General features: G+C 42.0%; 1 protein-coding gene across 1 annotated transcript in view; it reads left to right on the forward strand.

Moving 5' to 3' along the window:
- The window catches only part of DRC8 (dynein regulatory complex subunit 8), a gene marked incomplete at both ends in the record, with an annotated part of 31,048 nt that overhangs the window by 5,447 nt on the left and 4,303 nt on the right, over positions 1–21,298 (forward strand). Inside the window, 2 exons of the mRNA XM_084283507.1 lie at positions 12,756–12,840; positions 17,563–17,635. Coding sequence (XP_084139633.1) covers positions 12,756–12,840; positions 17,563–17,635 — 158 coding nt within the window. The remainder of the gene's footprint in view (positions 1–12,755; positions 12,841–17,562; positions 17,636–21,298) is intronic.

Raw genomic sequence — 21,298 nt, forward strand, 5'->3', positions numbered from 1 at the left:
TACCTTTCAGAGGCAGCCGGAGCTACAGCGAGGCTCTGAGCATTACCAGCAGAGCTATATATCCTTGCAGGGCACTTTGCCACTGTTGATGAAAGAGAATATAAGTACGGGCGAGACATCACTCTTTCATTAGCTCCCAGGTGTGGCTGAGATGAAAGATACAGAACAAATTGCAGTGGTGGAGATTGTTGTTTTTGCCAGCTCGGAGCTGCAACAGGAGTGCTGACTGGAACAACTGCCAGAGTTGGGAATTTAGGGATGTGCAAGACATCCCTAATGGAGATTTATGCTGAGCTTATCTCTGCCTGATGAAAAGGGAGTCTGTGTGCACCTGGTATTGACTGTAAAATAAGTGTGGCAATTATTTTTGCAGCCTAACAAACCTCAAGTGCTGGCATTTCTTTCACTTCACTCTAGGAAGGATAACATCATGACTTCCTTCAGGAAAAGCAGAAGATATTAATTGTATATTACCTGTGAATCACAGGTGTACAGGAGGCAGTCCAGATCCATGCACAGATAGGTCTTTCGTGCTCTCTTTTGATGACTGGAAGCACATTTCCACATCCTCTGCTCAGCAGACAAGTCAGGTTTTTATATGAAGAGGAAATTCCCCCCATTGTTCTGCAGGTTCCTACGAAAATCGTGCTGTTTCACTGCCCTCCATGCCACCTGTATGCAGTGACAGGTACTTGGCAGCTTGTCCGAGGGCACCAGCTAGCAGAAGGAGAGCCGTGCCCCTGAAGCTGGACCCGTGCAAGAGGTTATGGTGAGCAGCATTACTCAGGGCTTGCATTTTTGGCTTGTGCCACCCTTGGCCTCCTGAAGGCAAACCCAGCTACCACTTGAGTAGCTGCGGAATTGATGCTATGCCTGGCTGGCTGAAATCCACGTCCTAATTGAGACCTGTTAGGCCCTATTTGGCCACGTGATTCCTGCAAATCCTTACGGTGTGCTGCTTCCACACTCATCATCTGCAGCTGCTGTGGGCACCCAGTGGGTGGGTTGGGAGCAGCAGGGAGCAGAAGAGGCCTCTGGGCCTGAAGCGGCATGGCTGGGGCCAGCTGCTGGGGAGGGCAGGTGGGGCCTGGCCTGGGATCTGCAGCTGAACACCTCGTGCTGCGTCCTGGCTGGCACTCTAAAAATGCTGCAGATACTCCTGACATTAAATGCTTGACAGCTTATTAACTAAAAATGCATGTTGTTAGGGTTCAGGGCTCTGTAGCCTTTTTTGTGATGTCAGGTCACTCTAAGTGTCTCAACCCAGAGTATTGAGGCCTGTCCCATTTGGCCCTTCTCTCCAAGAAATGCAAAAAGGCTATACAGATACATGTAGAAGGTGAAAAAATGTTTTAACACATGAAAAAATGAGAATGGAAGGAGGGAAGGAAGGAAGGAAGGAAGGAAGGAAGGAAGGAAGGAAGGAAGGAAGGAAGGAAGGAAGGGAGGGAGGGAGGGAGGGAGGGGAGGAAGGAAGAAAAAGATCTTTTTTTTTTGCTGCAGGACTCTGCAGCAACAAATGCACCCAGTATGGGCAAACAGACTTGCATGAAAGCTGAAGAAGCCATTAGGGTCACGCTAGGTGCTGTTGTGTTTTGAAAGGTGCTCATGAGAACTGCCAGGCATTTCTGCTTTAAGTAACGAAGATTTCAGATTCTTTGAAACTGAGATTATCCCTACTTCTTGTCTAGAGGTTTGGACGCCCACGGGACATACCCTGCATGCGTTCCTTCTTGTTCCCAGTAGGGTGCATTCCCCAGAGGACAGCAGTAAGCTCCGGGTTACTGTTGGCAGCCTTGCCCTCCTTAATGCGGGGCTGACAGTGGGCTAGGACAGAAGGAGTAAGGTGCTTACGAAGGTCAGGTCAGGGCATTAGCTGTCTCTGTTGACCACTGCAGAGCTCAGAGAGACTTTGTACTCAGCGTGAGACAAGTCTGCGAGCTGTAGCTGCAGGGAAAGGAGCAGGGCAGGGCACAGGGAAGGTGCTCGTTGTGGGGCACTGGCAGCAGTGCCCCCAGCAGCCAGGGGCACAGTGGCAGCTCGGGGCTGTGGAGCTGCACACTGTCCTCAGCACCAGCACCGTGGGAGGCTGGACCTGGAGGGCAGCTGGAGGGCACGTATTTGTGCACTTCCCTGCTACTTAAAGGTAGTAATCCTCCTGCACGCTGTCATCCCGGCTGGTCAAAGCAGAGAGCAGAAAACCCGCCTCTGCTGCTGCACACGTGGGGGTCCACCTTGCACTGTCACTTCCTGGTGGAGGGCCTGTGCCTACGGACACCATCATATGGGGATGACCACCTCCACTGGACCATCGTTCTTGCAGATACAAAAGGAATGCTGCAGCGTGGCTTACAGATTGCTCTTAGTTTTAACCTGAATTAGTTGAACACGTGGTTTTCTTTTCAGACTTTTTTTTTTGTCCAAGGCCTGGACTGGCTGGTCTTGGCTGGGTTCTGCCATGGGATACTGGCTGGGATTGCCCCAGGTCAGGAATCCCTTCCTGCCTCCAGAGCCTGTCTCACTTTCATTGCTTGGACTGGGAACATGATGCAGCCCTGACATACCAAGCAGCCAGCCTCTGCATCTCCGCTTCTCCTCTGTGGCTGATGCAGACCAAGGCATGAATTTTTTTTGTAGAGTGAAAATAGGAAGGACTCCTTCCATACCATCCCACCAAAAACAAAAACAAAACCAATCACTTACATGTTTGAGAAAATTGAACTCCAGTGGAGTATAACTAGGTAGTATTCCTTGATCATTTCCCAGGGTTGTAGGCTTCTCTTAATACTTAGGAAGATCAGTGCTTCATTACCTGTAGATATAGCATAGATACACAGATTATGTCCAGTAAAAGCATCAGGGTATATTTTGCTGAGCCTTCCCTGAGTTGCACAAAGTGCATTTTGGACGTGGATTGATACATGCCTGTGTTCATCACTCAGACGAGCTGCCTGCAAGGAGTGGGATTTTCTCTAGCAAATCACATGTCTGTAGCATCATTCTCCTGTACGTCCCGGAGTTGTATAGACTTAGCTTGCCATCACCAATAAGCTGCTCAGGAGCTCTTCAAACAGCAGAGAGGAGAGATTATCTTGCCTGTAGGGCAAGGGAGAAACGAATCACCACCTTCTTTTTACTGGAAAATAAGTCTCATCAGCAGGATCTCAGCTGCTAAGGATGCAGGCACACATCGTGCCTGAAGAGGTGAGGTTATGGTGACACAAGTAAGACATTATAATACATATGTGCAACATTATATAATATATATAATATATATTATATATAACATCATATATATATATGATGTTAGCAGGATTCCTTCTGGGACCCAATCCCACTCAGCCACTCTTTAACAATCAGCCCCTCCTTCCCTTGATGTTCAAGGTCTGCTCGGTTGTAAATACTTTCAGTAAGTTTAGAGTATGTTTGGTTTGCATTTTATATGTATAAATATTTTTTATATATATTAATATTTTATATTTATATGCATTTACTGCTTTGATTAACAAATTACAATCCCCTTTTCTGGTGGCCTCCAGAAAGAATTGTGTAGATCCAGGCAAATTAATGTCTCTATTTCAGAAGCCTGGGCTTAGGGAGGCTGCCAGGGGTTGTAGTATAGGAAGTGATGCAGAAAATAGCATTGCTCCCCCACAACATATGGACAATTTTATGTTACAGCAAGCACCTGTCAAAGAATTTGCAGAGGTAGCAAGGGTATCCCTCAATATTGAGGGATATCAATCAATATTGAGGGATATCATCAATATGGATCCTGGTGAGGAGTGGGAGTCAGGTGTAATATAGCAGCTGCTCAGGAGGCTGTATCGCTGTGAATCAGGGCACATAGGTACGGGTTACTGAGCGCTGAGGACACAGGCTAATACTCTGTGTGGACTGCTGTGGGGGCTGTTTGTTTGCCCACTGCAAACCAGGCAAAATAATGGCACCTTGCAGGAGCAACCTGAAGTGACGGCAGTAAAATGGGTTTGATGACCCTGGCACAGGGATGTGTACCATGAGGGAAACTTTTTTTTACCACTGCTGCAGAACCATACCAGACCTAGAGGGGAGGTGACAAAAGATGGTGACTACTTACGGCTTCTTTTCCAGCTTGAAATGGTGTCAGCCACAGGCTGGTCTGTTCTGTTACAGCATTAGATCAAGGATTTTATGAGCAGCTAGGAGCTGGACTTCATATCATAGCAGCAATAGTTTCTATACATACTTGGTTTCTCAACAGGTGAAGCAGTTTATTAATTGTCCCAGTAGTTCTCTTAGTTTTGGTTCCCACATGTATTTAAACTTCTGAATCTATGGTAGGTTAGAATGCTATAGAATTTAAAATACCCTCTACTGAACAATCAAAACGTAGGGGAATATTCAAGACAACTTGCTGCATCAGCTGAAGTTACCAGCAACTTGTAGCCCCATTCATTGCTGCCAATGGACTGTCACAAACTGGATATGCTTTGCATTTTACAACTTGGAGGTTGAAACACACAGTTTTTATACCATTCTTTTTAAAGCCTTTAATGTATTTCTCAACTTCTAACTGAAATAACCCAAAAATTTCCATTGTGGTTGATCCAAACTTTAATTTTTATTACTGTCATTGCTCTATAAAATAATCACATTTCCATAGCTAAAGCTGGAGTCAAGACAATGCTTAAATTTTCACTTCACTTTATTATATATTTTGCCCATATTACAATTGTCTTGCATAAAGAAGACAAAAAGGAAAAAAAAGTGTATTTAATATTTTTGAGTTGGAATTTGATGTAGCTTTTACAGTTCACTTTGCCACTGCCTGTATCATCAAACTGACAGCCTGCATTTTATTATCAGCCATCAAGTTAATAGCTTGAATTTTCTAAAATCTTATTTGCTGGTGGTGGTTTTGTTCTCATCATGGGATGAGGACATGTTCTCATGAGATGTTCTCATGCCACAGGGCTGTGCAAAGATTGTTCTGATTGCTCCACTCTGAGTTCTCCACATTGTGTATCTATTTTTGAATATATAGGCCCTTTTTAAAGCATCTTTTATTCATTTTCCATAAGGCAGCCACTGTGGTGAAAACAAAATATTATTTTTTCAATTCTCACATATAATGCCATTAAGAAAAGAAGTGTAACAATAGGGTGAGGTTATGCACTTAGCCCAAGGTTGATTACATACATGGTGGTGGGTGTAGGGTTTTGGTTTTGTTGATTCATGCTGGTGAGGGGGTTTGCCTGTTTATGTTGATAGCACATGGTGTGTGCTGTGACAAATGTAAACAACAGGGAGCGATTGTATGGCTCGTCCTCAAGAATTCTGGAAGACAAGAAAAAGCTCTTACTGTTCCTGAGATTTAATTTTTACTTCCTTGAAAATGCTTGAAAGTGACCTCTCCAGAAACCAGTTAAGCTTTTTTCTCCTTCTACAGGAGGCAGACTCAAACTGAGTTTGCTAAGTGCCGTCTGTGATAACACGGGATGCTTCTCATCTCGGAGGGAAAGCATTATCCTTTTCCTAAGTCTGCGGATCATAGCTTGGATCCCCAGATGGGACTAGGTAGCACTGTCAGTGAAGATTTCAGCTCAAACCTTTCTTGGAACCTGCTGTATACCAAATTTTGTGAAGCTGCTTCTTTAACTCTTCATTCAGTTTGAACAGCAGAACTCTGGAGACGTTTCCCGTTGGTGCCATGAATACTTGGGGTTGTTCCACACCCCAGTCCTTACATCATGGTTTTCCCTAGAGACTACAATTTCATAAGACTCCTTAACATCCCAGCCTGCTTGAGGATGACGTGCAGTGTGAAAGTCTTGCTTAATGCTGGAGAGTTTACGTGGCAGCCGTGTGAGGTCCCTGCTGACACGGGGCCCTTGGCCCGGCTCCCTCGCAGTGGGAACCTGCTGCCTGGGAGCTGCACGTTCGAGGCACGGAGTTACAGCTGGAGCTGTGCTTAACGGGAAATGCTTCAGCTGCTCAACTGCAGTGTATATAGTCGCTAGGAAAATGTATTACCAGATCTTTCCCTGTTCTGCCTCACAGATGGCTAGCAAGGTATTTGTTGTAATTATTAGCTGGTAGAAGCATTTCCTAGATTCCCCCTAATTTACTGTCTGGATGGATTAACCCAAATCTTACATATCCTTAAACTCATGGGATTTTAGTTTTGGCTGCAAAGAAACATTCTTCAGATAAGGTTCTAAGAAAAAAACTTTCTAGTGTCTATTGAATGGAGTCCTGAGTTTTGCTTTGCACTCTTTGGAGTCTAGGGAGTGATCTGATCTGTTTTCTTCAGACTGCAATTGAGGACCAGCCTTATCCCTTCTTTGGAGGAACTGAGGTGCTTTATAAACCTCTTGTTTTAATTCAAAATCTTTTCAGAATTAAGATTCTTTTCAACAAGCATATATTATGTCATTATATATCACAAGACACAAAGACATACTGGATATTCTGCAAGCTTAGAGCTCAACCACATTGTTCCTTCATTTTTCATTATTTACTGTATTTGTATTATGCATGTTATTGGAGTTCAGAGCAGACTCGTGCCCACCCATTTCTAGAGCGTAGCACACCATTACTGTTTCAGCATATTAGGTTGGCTGTACAATAAGTTTTCTCTGGAATTAAGGTCACTAGCCAAAATCTAATGCACACCTTTCCTTCAGCAGAGAAGAAAGGTCTTGCCAATAAGTCAGATTCAAATGACCTCAAGATTATTTTCTGGCTGTATACCTTTTCCTTAGTAATTTCCTTGAAATAGAATTAGTTAAATGCTGTAAGTTTTACTTCTCTGGAGTGGGGAGAGGTTTCTGATTTATTTTTAAGTGAGTCACGTTCCCAAATACACTTCATGAGGGCAACATAAACATTTGTGGCAGAATAATTTAGGGAGTGTCATACTTTGCTTTGGAGTTAGGAGAAAGAAACAGTAGCATAGAAACACCTTATGCTGATAAAATCTCTAAGAATTCATCTTATGAAACTGCACTGTCTTTCCCTTTGTGCTCTGGAAACAAAATGCCTTAATAAAACCGATGACCTTATTTGAGAGGGTTTGAGATTTCACCTATGCTGGTGATGCTGGGTGTTGTGACTGCTTTTTAAGATCTTGACCCAGGTGGTAGTTCAGTTAACGCTTGCTTAAAAGCCTGATTAGATCTCATAAGAGCTAATTGATAACCTCTCCTGAATTGCAGTTGTGAAGCCTATCATTATAATTATTTGTTCCCTCCATATCTAGGAAAATATTCTTTTCATTAGGACTACAGTCAGATTTATTTATTTATTTATTTATTTTAATTCTTGTGCCCTTATTACATTAGTGTTGTGAAATTAGTGTTGTGAAGAATTTTGGAAGAGCTCAGATGAAACAGTGGCTGGAAACATCAAAAAACAATGATTTTTGCTTTTTTTTTTTTTTTTTTTTTTGGTTAATTTCTTTCATCCTTCTGCCTTGTACACCTAGGGAATAAATTGGGAATTGCCCCTAAAGGGAATGTGTACAGGTTTCACATATTCAGGAACAGCACCATTCTCCCTCTGTACTGGGGAACTGTTACTGCATCTTGACACATTTCTAGGATTTGAACTCTGTATTAAAGCTGTTGATCATCAGAGGGGTAAGAGCTGTTTTGGCTTTCTGCTTGTTGGCCAAACGCTTTTGTGGATCATGCATGAGCTCAGATTTCAAGCAGAGACTTCATGCTTACTTTTTTGTACCTTTTCCACCTCCAGCTGGCAGAGATACTCCCCAGAGCCCAAGCACCTCCTCACCTCTCCTCTTTCATTGGCATTATGTGGCAAGACAGGTAGAGCTGCTTGTGATTTGGGGGGTGATGGCCAGAGCTGGGATTTGCAAAGGGTGGACACAGGGGTCTTATGGAAGCTCGTTGGAGCGGTGTTAGCAGGGTGTTTTTTTTCTTCAGGTGGTTTCTTCTCTGTGAAAGGAAGGGTTGGCTTTTTGAACCATCAGAGCAACTGGCCTGAAGGAAGAAAAGGAAGCAAGCTCATACAGTTAAATGAATGGTAGAATCTAGCAAATTTTCAAGTATTTTCAAGTTTCTAGTATCAACTAGAAATCACTTTTTAAAATGCTTATTACTCAAGGGTCTGGCAGAGCCACTTCTGTTTAATTGCTTCTGTTCCCTACGAAGACTGAAGCTGTGGTCTTTGAAGAAGAAATGTCACAACAGGGACAGGTGCGCAGTTCATGGGCTGGCTTCAAATGGCCCTCAAGTGCTAGGGAACAGTCTGGACAACCTGGAGAGGAAATAATTAGTATGAAGGAACCAGATGAATTAGTCTGGGAGTCCCAGTTCCCTGCCAGTCTTACTTAACTGGCAGTGTCTAGAGCTTTATCTGGTTCATGCTAAACAAACTGGGAAAAATATGAAAGGATAGTACGGGAAAGGAGACTGGTAGTGAATACACTTTTTGGTTAATGGATCCGAGGGATGGATTTTAAGACATCCAGTCTTCTCATTGCTTATGTGATAGAAAAATAAATAAGAATGAGAAAATGAGAAAAAAACACGCAACAAAAACACCATTTTACCAGCATAAAAGTGGAAATAGTCTGGCTTTCCTAAGCAGAGCATTTGAGGCACTAAGTAGTTGTACGTACTCGTTTCCCCCTGTACTCGGCTCTGGTGAGGCCGCACCTCGAGTACTGTGTTCAGTTTTGGGCCCCTCGCTACAAGAAGGACATCAAGGTGCTTGAGCGGGTGCAGAGAAGGGCGACGAAGCTGGTGAGGGGCCTGGAGAACAAGTCCTACGAGGAGCGGCTGAGGGAGCTGGGCTTGTTCAGCCTGGAGAAGAGGAGGCTCAGGGGTGACCTTATTGCTCTCTATGGGTACCTCAAGGGAGGCTGTAGCGAGGTGGGGGTTGGTCTGTTCTCCCACGTGCCTGGTGACAGGACGAGGGGGAATGGGCTTAAGTTGAGCCAGGGGAGTTTTAGGTTGGATGTTAGGAAGAACTTCTTCACTGAAAGGGTTGTGAGGCACTGGAACAGGCTGCCCAGGGAAGTGGTGGAGTCACCATCCCTGGAAGTCTTCAAAAGACGTTTAGATGTAGAGCTTAGGGATATGGTTTAGTGGAGGACTTGTTAGTGTTAGGTCAGAGGTTGGACTCGATGATCTTGAGATCTCTTCCAACCTAGAAATTCTGTGATTCTGTGATTCTGTACTGGAATCTTCTTTGGCACAGTATGTTTCAATGTTTGTTTATTTAAGCCATTAGAAGTAATCAGGTAATATTTTTTTTTGATATGATATATTGTTTTTCTAGTTAGAATCACTGAGCGAAATCTTTTATTTGACCATAGCTTAGGTATTTCTTTCTTAGAAACTGCTGAAAAATTGCAGTTCAACATGAAATCTTCATCGATTTACCCACGGAGCACAGTCCCCTCATGCAGAAAAATTTCAGTACTATAGGGCATCATATCTGCTGAGATAACTGCATGTTTCACCTGTTGATGGCCTTCCTGAAGGTATTGTTTTAGACCTTTATCCATCACTTATCCTAGAACAGCAATCTGTCTTTGTTTTCTCTCCCAATGTGAGGTTTAGAGTGAATCACAGAAGTCTTTCGATAACTAGCTTTGCTATCCTGAACTATGTTGAACTTTGTTGGCCTCCATTCCTAGAGGAATGAGAGAGATTTAGGCAATAGTTTATTAGGTGTTCACTCAACTTTATGGAGTCTTTGAGAGGACTACACTATATTTTATTTTCTTCCATGGATACTGCTCTTGATCACAACTTTCTCTCAGTTCTTGGAAGAAATATAGATGATCTGGTATCTAGATTAAATCATCATTTTCGTGTCATTTCAGGACATCTTTTTGCCAGGCCTCTTGAAATGGGTAAGATTAAAGTATAGTATTTTAATGGATGGCAAAAGCTTGAGAAGGCTGGATGGCTACATTGTTCCAGCACTGGAAATGTTTCTCTGCCCCCCCCCCCCCCCCCCCCCCATGGTTAATTTTTATTTCTACAGAAGGCTCAGTCATCAAGCCAAGAATGTACAGCTATAAATATTCCTTCAGCATTTCTCTGTTGCAAGACATACTGTACAACTGAAGCGCCTGATCTCATGAGGGTTCAACTCTAACAGTGTACACTGGAGACTGGATCCGGGACTGTCCTGGTTTCAGCTAGGACAGAGTTAATTTTCCTCCTAGTAGCTGGTAGGGTGCTATGTTTTGGCTTAGGATGAGAAGAGTGCTGATAACACCCCGATGTTTTAATTGTTGCAGAGCAGTGCTTACACCAAGCCAAGGACGTTTCAGCTTCTCACTCTGTCCTGCCAACAGGCAGGCTGGGGGTGCAGCAGGAGCTGGGAGGGGACAGACCCAGGACAGGTGACCCAAACTGGCCAAAGGGGCATTCTGTACTGTATGGGATCATGCTGAGCAATATCTAGGGGTGGCTAGCTGGGGGGATGAGCCAGCTGCTCGGGGTTAGGCTGGGCATCGGTCTGCAGGTGGTGAGCAATTGCATTGTGCATCACTTGTTTCATACACATTATTAGTAGCAGTACTATTATCATCATTATTGTTATTATTACTGTTATTATTATTATTGTTATTATTATTTTCCTGTCTTAATAAACTGTATTTATCTCAGCTCACAGGCTTCATTTTCCCATTTCTCTCCCCCATCCCAGAGAGGGAAGGGAAGGGTGAGTGAACGGCTGTGTGGTGTTTAGCTGCCAGCCAGGTTAAACCACAACAAGGACTCTTTGAAGGCACTGAAAAAAAATCCCATCAAATTAGTTTGAGAGTAAGTATTTAGGGCCTTTTCCACAAGGAATCAGGTCCTCCTAGATTTACCTCTGTTTTTTGGAAAGGAGCTATATGTGCTATATGTACTGCTTAGGCACATAAAAGGCAGGGACTATTGTCAAGCTGTGAAAAAAATACAGCTTGTCCTGTGTCTGGGCACTGAGCAGGGCTTTTCTTCCTTGATGTGCTCCAGTCTCCAGCTGATTGCACATGTACCTGCCTATGCTTCCCTCAGGGGACTAAACTCAGAGAGGAACACTGGATATATTGCTACCTTTCTTCTCTTGAATATCCTCTGGGGGAGTTCAATGCCAAACCTGGGCAGAAAGCAGCAGGCACCTGTGCCTTTTTAATGGGACACAGCTCTGTTCAGTATTAAAAAGAGCTTTCTTAATTTTGTGTTGATCCATTACTATACTGAAGTTCTTGAAGCCAGTGGTGGGTTGACCATGGCCAGCTACCAAACACCTACACAGCCGCTCTCTTCCCCTTCTCAGCAGGACAGGAGGAGAAAATGAGTTGAAAAAGGTCACGGACCAAGATAGAGATGGGGAGATCACAAAGCCAATGTTGCTTTTAGTTATGTTCAGTTCTGATACACCCTTTGCCTGAAAACAGGTATTTCTGTCATGAGGGGAAGAGAGCAAATGGAATAAATGGTTGCATGTTGCAGACCCTGGGATTCCCAAACTGTTGGGATTGTAGAAAGCTAGGTATGAATTTGTTATGTTTGTAGAAACCATGTCCAGTGGTTTAGTGTTGGTTAGAGCTGCTCACAAACACTTTTAACACCAGATGAGCCTAAAGAAGAAAGTAAATCTGTTCTAACACAGAAGAGTTATGGTGTATTATTATGCTGAAAATACAGAAGAGAAGTGTGAAAATGAGAAAGCAAACTCAGAGTATACCAATACCAGTGTGATATTCAGGCTGTCACTCAGGTGTTCCCTGTGGAGGTGTTTCTGTGGAGGCCATTACACTGGCTCACAAAACACTGCCTTCTGGTCCTGGTCTGCAGGCTAGAGGTTGGGGCTGTATTTTGCCACAGGAACCAAAAGGTTGACTCTATATCACTTTGCTTCCTATAGTCTATTTTTTCTTTTGGAGTCAAACTACAACGTTAATAAATGGGCTAACTGATTTGCTCTTTATTTGCTCCTCCTTGCCAGGGAGCTTGAGAAGCACCCTGAGGGCCTATTTCTTTTTGCTGGAGGTGGAAGCCTCCCTCTCTTTACATTTTTTTTCTTCAGAATTTATTTCCTGATACTTTTCTTACACTAGGAATGCCATTTCTGGCTTTAGATGAAGTGTAACTGTGATAACTTGTGGTTCTTCTTTGCCCATTCTTTGAGATATGACAAGCAAATGCAGCAAATTACTCCTTCCTCTTCCCTGCGAACTTCTTCCTTTCCAAACTGTTGCAATAAATTATTAACTGAGCACTGTGCACATCTCTGCTGTCTTTGTTTCTGGTTCTCAGCCTTTCATGTTATGGCTAACGTAGTGGGCACGTGAGCACTTATATTTCCTGGATGCAGAATCCTGAACAAAGTGACTTACCCCATCTCAAGGCAAGCCTGGGCCCATATTCTCTCTCCTTGCTCATTCCACTGGCACCAAGGTGTCCAGGAAGGGCTCAGGCACGTAGTACAGAAAGAGCTGTTGCACACTTTTAGCAGGGCCCACACCTGGCCAGCCAGGTGATCTTGCAGCTGAGACACACCATCAGCACCAGACTTGATGTAGCTGCAGAGCCATAGCAAGGCCGTGTTGCTAATATAAATGTCAGACTCTGCCTTTACAGTAGGGTTTTTCAGAATAACTACTGCTTCTTCAAAGTACCTCTCCTGTCTGCCCCTTTATCCATTCTGGTGCTTCTGCTGTCACAGTACTCAAATTGGAAATAAATCAATTGGTAACAGCTCAGTGAATCTTTCTTTTACTTTTTCTATGTTTCTTTTTGCAGATGGCGCAGTAGCTGAAATTGAGAAGAAGATTATAGAAGCTTTTGAGGTGTTTGACCACGAATGCAATAAAACTGTGGATGTCAGGTTTGTAAATATCTTCACACAGAAATATTACAGGCTCTACTATGGAGATAAATAACTCTCCAAACTTGTGTCTGCTTTACCAGAAAATGTAATTGAAACAGTCTTTTTGGCTCTGATTTTACAAGTATGTCTTTGCTTGTTTAATAAACGTTTTGCATTGTTCTGTAGTTGAAGACTGAGACTGGCTTGAGAAAGGGACTCACTTGGCTGGGACTGGTGGAGCCAAGAAGCAAGAGGAAAGTGAGCCTAGACAAGAAGTCTAAGGCTATAATTATTAGTAGGAAACCTCTGTTCCAATAGCTCGTTGGTACTGTGTCCTGGTCCCAAATAGATTCCTTCACTTTCAGATTAGTCCCAGCACATCAAGGAGTGTCCCTGCCCGTCTGTGTTACCTGCTCTCTGTAGGTGACCCCAGCTGCAGCTCACCCCACACATCCCTCGTCCTTTGGGGTACGGTGAGGGGCGGATATTGTTCAGATGTGGAGGTGTTTTTAGGAAGCCTGGAAGAGACTTGCATATAACATGATTATATAACATGATTATATTGATTATATAACAGTATGTAATAATGAAGATAAGGACAATCATACTTGATTATACCAGAAGTCCATTTGGCTGAGTACCCTCACTGATCTACTTGAGAAAGGAATAGAAGGAATTGAGCAAACACACAGTATTTCTTCTTTATTTTACATCTGCAACGTGGATTTGAGTGACTCCTGACTTTCTACCTTATGTTAGATAGCAAATAATTGTTCTCTATCAGTCTTATGTATACCACTGATGATTTCATAGCTCTCTGTCACATCCATCCTCTGTCACTGTAGTTGAAAGCCAAAGAGTCCAGATGCATTTCATCTTTAATATGAAACTGTTCCATAGCTGTTTAATAAGAAGCTGTTCACAGAATCACAGAATCACAGAATTTCTAGGTTGGAAGAGACCTCAAGATCATCGAGTCCAACCTCTGACCTAACGCTAGCAGTCCCCACTAAACCATATCCCTAAGCTCTACATCTAAACGTCTTTTGAAGACTTCCAGGGATGGTGACTCCACCACTTCCCTGGGCAGCCTGTTCCAATGCCTCACAACCCTTTCAGTAAAGAAGTTCTTCCTAACATCTAACCTAAAACTCCCCTGGCGCAACTTAAGCCCATTCCCCCTCGTCCTGTCACCAGGCACGTGGGAGAACAGACCAACCCCCACCTCGCTACAGCCTCCTTTAAGGTATCTGTAAAGAGCAATAAGGTCGCCCCTGAGCCTCCTCTTCTCCAGGCTGAACAAGCCCAGCTCCCTCAGCCGCTCCTCATCATTTGCTCCTCATCATTTCCTCATAATTTGTTTTTGTGCTTCTTGTTCAGTTGTTTTCTTTTTGAAATGGGATGACCAGGTGGGAGTCAGGAAGGAGAACTGCATGTGCAATACTTTTAGCATGCAATGTTATGGAAATACAAACAAAATATATATCTGAGCAAGTAATAAAAAGTTCAGTGAAAGATAGAAACATGGACTCTTAGGCTCCTGAGGGCATAACTGGATAAAAGATAAAAAGATAAAGTAATTCAATTTTTTAAATTCCCAAATAATTTTAATTCTGATATTTTTAAAGTTTGAATATTTGACAGTGCTACTTCATTTTAACATAAACATCCATCACATATAGCAACATGGCTTTTGTTATAAAAATATAAAATACATATTTATATCTTATTGAACAGGTGCTGAAGTTGTTATGAACTGTTTTTGTTAAAGCTTACTAAAGGAATTTTTCATATTTCGAATTACTATTTGTACAAGAATCTCACCAGATCTTTTAATTATAATTCAATTAATGAACACAAACATTACAAGGAGGAGAACTGGTTAAATTATGTCATCATTAGATGTTCCTCACATATTGTGTAATAAAACCAAATAGGAAAATGTTCCAGAATTCTTTTCTATATATAAAAACAAAAACAAAATCAAAAACAGAGAGACAGGTGCAAACTGTTTATGTGATGGTTTTAGCAATGCATGCTTACTACTGCTTCTAAATTTAAGAAATTATGGTGACTTTCTGGAAGTAAAATGATTATTCAATTAATATAGATAGGGGGAATTTCAGGACATGTCTCTACACTTGGCACAATTTTGTTCCATACTTTATCGAGCTTTTTGTGAAGATTGCTCTGTTAAATCTCGTGGCTCATCCCCATCTCCAGGGAGATGCCCAATGCCCATGGACCCAGCCTGGTGTCCTCCTGGCTGCCTGCTCCTGGCTGGGGTGGTGGGACCCCACTTCATCCTGGGGAGCCCCCAGCCCTCACTGCACCATACCGTAACTGTTGTTTATTTGTCTTTCATTTGCATCTGGAGTCTTGTAAAGTCTGCTACACTCTTCACTCTATTCTATAATGGATATAGAGCTTGAGAAAAATATTACATCAATGAAATGATATGAATAGACTTTTTAAATTTCTTTCATTCAGCTAGTATTGTATTCATGTATTCAATATATTTATGCATAATGTATTCAAAATGTATTTAACATAGTAAATGCACTATTTCACACTATTTTTTTTTATATCAAAGAACAGTGATGACAATGAAAAACAATTTATTTATAGCTGTTATTCCTACGTTCATACTGCCGGGCTGTATCACCATAAAGTGATTATTAATGGCTGACTATCTTGTATCAGAAGGTGGCAGCACAGCACAATTCTTAGCCATGATTGTAGAAGTACGAATATTATTTCCTGAAATATCGGATACCTGTGAAGAATATGGAAAACTACCCTGGCTTGATAAACCAACACCAGGATCTGATAATTCCTAATGCAAATACAAATTAGTAAGAAATTAAGCCTGAGGAAGGCAGTTTTGTTTCATTCTGCTTGTAACACACACTGAGCCAAAGGGATCCATGACTCTGCAAATCTTGTAATTGAAAATATTATATCTGGGGTGAAAACCATGACACAAAATTTTACTGTGTCTGCATTACAAAGCCTGTATGAACAGAAATTCATTTTAACCATCATTTTTGTCAGCCGAAAACTACACAATAGAAACTGAAGCTGCTGAACTAAGTCAGAGGAAGTGGCTGAGAGGAAAACATAATTATTTATCCAGGTCCCTTACGCTCCACGCTACTGCCCAATGTGGCCTGTAGCTTTCTGGACCAGAGACACTTCAAACCATATCCCCACGCTGACATAGGTACAGACGGTGCAAAACAGCACCCAGCAATGCAAGCTCTTGTAGGGGCTGGGTTACTTTACTTACATTGCAGTTCTGATGATGTGAGGGCTGAGGCAGGAGTGTGATGGCAACTTTCCTGTCTCTGGCAGTCTGGGATATTGGAAGTAGTGTGGGACAGCTGGGGGGCATGATTGGTGCTGGGTGTTTTTCTGGGGCAGGTAAGAATATTTACAAGAGTTTTATAGCTGGTAAAAATGAAGGAGTACAGGAGTGAGAGCAGTGTATCCGTACTAGAAATAGGATGCATGGACAAGAATTATAAAAAATAGGACTAAATATCTGAGGTCATCGAAGCCAAACTTCCAGTCACAGAGGGCAGGGTTTCACTTAGTCATCTGAGCAGAAGTCTTAATTCCGCAACAACTCTGTGTGTGAGATTGGGTGTTGCTTTGCAACTATTTTGTGCAGCCAGCCTTTTCCTCTCTTCTGTGTATCGTAGTGATTCTCACAGTTTCAATCGGAGTGGGAGCTCCTCAGGACCTATCTCAGGAGGCCAAAGACCGACCTGCTCACTTTTACATGTTTGATGTGCTAGGTTTGAGGTCTTACTGTTGTACTTTGATTTTACAGAGATCTCCTGTCTACCATTTTTGTTCAGCAGTCTGATTTTCCAAATGTACTGGTGAAGGTGAGGAAACCACAGAGTTTTGAAACGTGGCAGCCACCATTGCTGTGGATAGTTTTTGAAATGTACTTGAATTTCTGTGCTGTAGAACTGGACTGAAAATCTCTAGCAATATTGTTACTTCTGCTAGTTTGTTTTTTGTTGTATCATAAGTCTCAGTAGTACTTTTAAAACATCTTCTCAGTACTTTTGCTTGTAGTCTGCAGCGTTGTTCAGCTTTAACTTTTTTTTTGGAGTGTGTTTAGAACCAGAGAACAGCTGCACCAGGTTCAGCAGTAAATGCAAGCTAGGAATATATTTAGCAGCAAGAACAGTGTGATGATAAGCCAGTGGGTTAGTCTGTTTGACTCTTGGAGCACAGCAGGGGCACGGCAGGGCGGCCTCACTCCTGACCTTTTGTAATTGTTCTCTATAGCAGTTAGAATTTGTATCTTTATAGTACTTAATGTAAACATATATTTTTATTTGTCACCTTTCATCTCAATGGATGTCAAAGTGTTTTGTTAACTATGTAAAGGTAGACTTTACTGAATTTCAGCCTAATATTTAGAAGACACCAGTTGAAAAGTAACGTGCACACAGTACACTGTAACACAAAGGTAATGCAGAATTTTTTGGGAAAGCCACAAGTACAATTATACTCTTCCAAAAAGCTTCAGGATATTTAATGTCTTATAAAAGTAGGCATTGCTTAGTGAGACATAATCTTAAAAGTCCACATACAGATGCTTGTGCATGTGTGTGCTTGTTCATGCTTGCTCCTACGTGCAAGCTCTGAATCAGTGGCTGTGTTCTCCACAGCCACTTGTATTGCAAATGTACTGACGCAGATGTTCTCTTGTTCTTACAGAGAGATTGGTTCAATTGTCAGATCACTGGGTTGCTTCCCAACTGAGGCGGAACTTCATGAACTGCTTGCAAAGGTAAAAGTTTTAGATCTTTTCTGTACTCTTCTATCTTAAACTTGTACAAGTTTGGCACTTCTGCCCTGCTGTGTGGGAAAGCTAAGCTCTTGTCCCACACGTGAAGTGTCCTGGAAGTGAATCAGGCAGTCTCTCAGCTTGCCCTGAAGTGAATGCTTAGGCTGATGAGGAACAACACTGATGGATTAAAACAAGGAGTCTTTGACTCTCTTTTACCCTAGAAGGTCACTGTGCCAAAGTGAAGGGCTATTTGTAGAAAATGGAGAAATAATATGTTTTTTGGCTCATTGGAAAGATTGCCCTAAACCACAGCCAGATTAGGATATCCAAATCCTAACTATCTCACTGCTCTGGACATACCATAGACAGACACTGGATGACTAACTAACAAAAACTGATTCTTGTCCAGATGTTAAAAACATACATTACATTCCACAAATATGTAGAGGGAAGGTTTGCTGTTTTTCTTCACTACATGTTGCCACTACATCTTATAGCCAAATTGCTCAATTTTCTGACCTTCCTGAGGCCTCTCCCAGTCTTGAGATCTCTCAGTTATAGCTAAGTAATCTTCTCTTGCATGATTACTTAAGCTTGTAAGTCAGAATTCAGACACGCAGACTCTCGGGAGCTAGAGGTACTCCCATTCTCCCCATGATGTGCAAGGGTAAGGAACGTCAACCATATTTCTCCACTGTTTTTTCCTAAACAGTCATTTTAATTTCCTCAACCCATGCTTGTATCAGAAAGGCTGGTATGATGGTGCCTTGAAAGGGTATGGTTAATAAATGGGACAAAGAAGTGGGAAAAAGACTTCACATTGTTTTTACAAAGTGGTGTGCCTTAGAGAGATGAGAGAAGGATCTTTTATTTTTCTCATCAGGATGCTGGGAATTGGTCTCTCTTGCTCTTTTTCCCTCTCCAATACAATTTTGGGTGATTACAGGCCTGTCTCTCCTCAGAGGCTTGTCTAGTCTTTTGTAGATAACAATTTAGTGTGAGAAATCTTGTGCGAAGTCTTGTGAAAATGACACAACTGCTTCAGATGATGATGTACAAGGAATGATCAGAGGAAAAAGATTTTTAACGTGATGCTGCAATCTATCTGTGGTTCTGTACTCTCAGTACCAGATTGTCCCAGCTTCCACTCACAAAGAGGACGAAGGGGAAAGATAAATTATTGTGTTTAATACAGATATTTTTAGTGGCCCACAGAGTTTATTGTTTGCAGTAAATGAACAGTGTAACTGACTCAAGATACAGAATTAAGAAAAGGAAGAGGATGTTTTGACCTTCCAGCCAGGGGAACATGGAGATTTTAAGGCCTGCCTCCCTGTCGCAACTTATTTTTCCCATTTTTTAGCATTACTGAACATTTGAGATAAGTAATGTAACAAAGTATGGTGCAATGCAGCTATGAGGTGGAAAATTCTTGAGATTAGTTTGCCCAGAGAAGCTGTGGATGCCCCATCTCTGGAAGTGTTCAAGGCCAGGCTGGATGGGGCTTTGGGCAACCTGGTCTGGTGGGAGGTGACCCTGCCCATGGCAGGGGATTGGAATTGGGTGATATTTAAGGTCTCTTCCAACCCAAAGCAGTCTATGATTCTATGAGATGCAGTGGTATAACATCTATGCAATTCTTGATTATAAGAGTAGGAAATTAAAGTGCAAATAATGCAGGAAGAAAGAATGCATTCAAGAGTAATGGTTAACCTTAGAGAATGCTGAACTGCAAGTTAAATCTCAAAGAAGGTTTCATGGTGTTTGTAAATGAAACCTTGGCATTGGTTCAGTACCAGAAGCACACATCTTCTTGCAGAATCCTCAATGTATTATGCTAATCACTAATATCAAATTATCTTAATTTATATAAGGTACCATTACCACTGACTATGGTAATACCATTTTATCTTAATCTAGATAAAGTAAAAATTGTCTCTGTAGGCCAGTTTGTAATCATGCTATTTCTCCATTATTTCTGCCCTTTGTAAGCTGTGGTTCATTTCTGTTTCTCATTACCTGTGTCTCTCAGTCATCTATCTTTCTATTAGCCTCATTTTAGCTAACTACCATATGTTGCCTCCAAATTATTCATATCTGCCAAATCGCTATTTATATAAATATTTAATCTCTAAAATTATCATATACTGTTTCCTATGTTGCCTTATGCTAAATACTGTACTAAGTATCATATATCTAGGCCTACTAAGAGAGTTAAGATTAAATGACAGGTCTAGAGATGGTGAAAGCTGATCCAAGGGTTACTACAATGCCTGGAGTTTGAAATCCCAAATTCAGTTCACTGCTCCACCACAGACCTCCTGAATAGCTCTGGAAGATGGTTTTGTTTCTTTGTGACTCACTTTCCCAAGTGTTACCTGGACAATAACTGTATGACTGTGAGAGCTGAGATATGAAACAGAATGAACACTACAATGCAGCTCTTATGGGAGCTGTGGATGTTCGCAAAGGTGGCAAGGTTAATATATATTTGGTTTACTCACATATCTATCTAATGTTAGAAATAAGATTAATTTTTACAGTTTAAGACATTTCTGAGCCTGTAGACACACTGAAATGGTAGTGGTTCTTTCCAGGTCAGAGGGAGCTGAGGTTGCTCATCACCTCCCAGGACTAGATCTGCTGTCAGGAAGGAGATGTTTCTTCACAGACTGCTTTCTGAAGGCAAAATACAAACGGCATACTAAAAAAAAAAAAAAAAAAAAAAAAAAGAGAGACAGATAGACAAATCTGAGGGCTGACACTTTTACAGGTATTTGTTATGTTGAGTTCTGGAGAGGTCATTACCGATGAGTTATTCTGGTATGAAAATTAGGGTAAGCTTCAGCTGTTTGGAAGAGCAGATCAAATGCTTTCTGACTCTTACATATGGTTTATATAACTTAACATCTTAATAGACATTTTGGGTCCTTGTTTCTTGTTGTCCTGCTTTATATAAGATATATTTACTTGTTTCTGATATATAGCTATCCTACTTCTTTTTCTGTCAGTAGAATTGTGAACTAATACTAGTTGAAGCACAGATGTTCCCTAAACCATTCTGTGTGCTGATAGCTCTCAAAATTTGTGATGCATGGGATAGTTCAGTGTATTGACCAACTGTTATGTCATTGGAAAGAAATTTTGCCAGGTATTTTGTTACATCTTTTCAACAGATTGAGCAGTAAAACAAATTACTCTGTAATAGTAAAAGGTACCATTTCATTTAGAAAGAATTAGGCAACAGCTTCATTTCCTACCTAGAGATCCCTTCCAGTAGGCTCACCAAAGTGCTTTTTCAAGCCAATTTCTGCTCTAAAGCAGCAAGACTTGGTGGCTTCCTGCTTCTGGCAACCAAAATCCTTCAAGAGCACTGGAAGAGAGCAAGCAGCCGCAGTTGCAGCTCTCTGTTGAAGCAACTGGGTGCATCAGGCATCACCCTCTGCTCTGACCCAGCTCCCAGGAGGAAGTTTCTGGTTTTGTCTTTCCCTGGCTCTGTTAGGAGATTTCAAATCAGTGCCTGTTTGAGTCTCCTTTCAATCTGAGCCGTGTTTGTGAAGGCCTAGCAGGGCGTCATTTCTGCCATGTGAGACTGCAAGGCAGGCATCCAGTTTCAACACAGACAGGAATGGGCTAGTTTCAATGAGATGACTCCTTTGGGGA

Source organism: Netta rufina (assembly GCF_964035555.1).
Source record: "Netta rufina genome assembly, chromosome: 3".
NCBI lineage: Eukaryota > Metazoa > Chordata > Aves > Anseriformes > Anatidae > Netta > Netta rufina.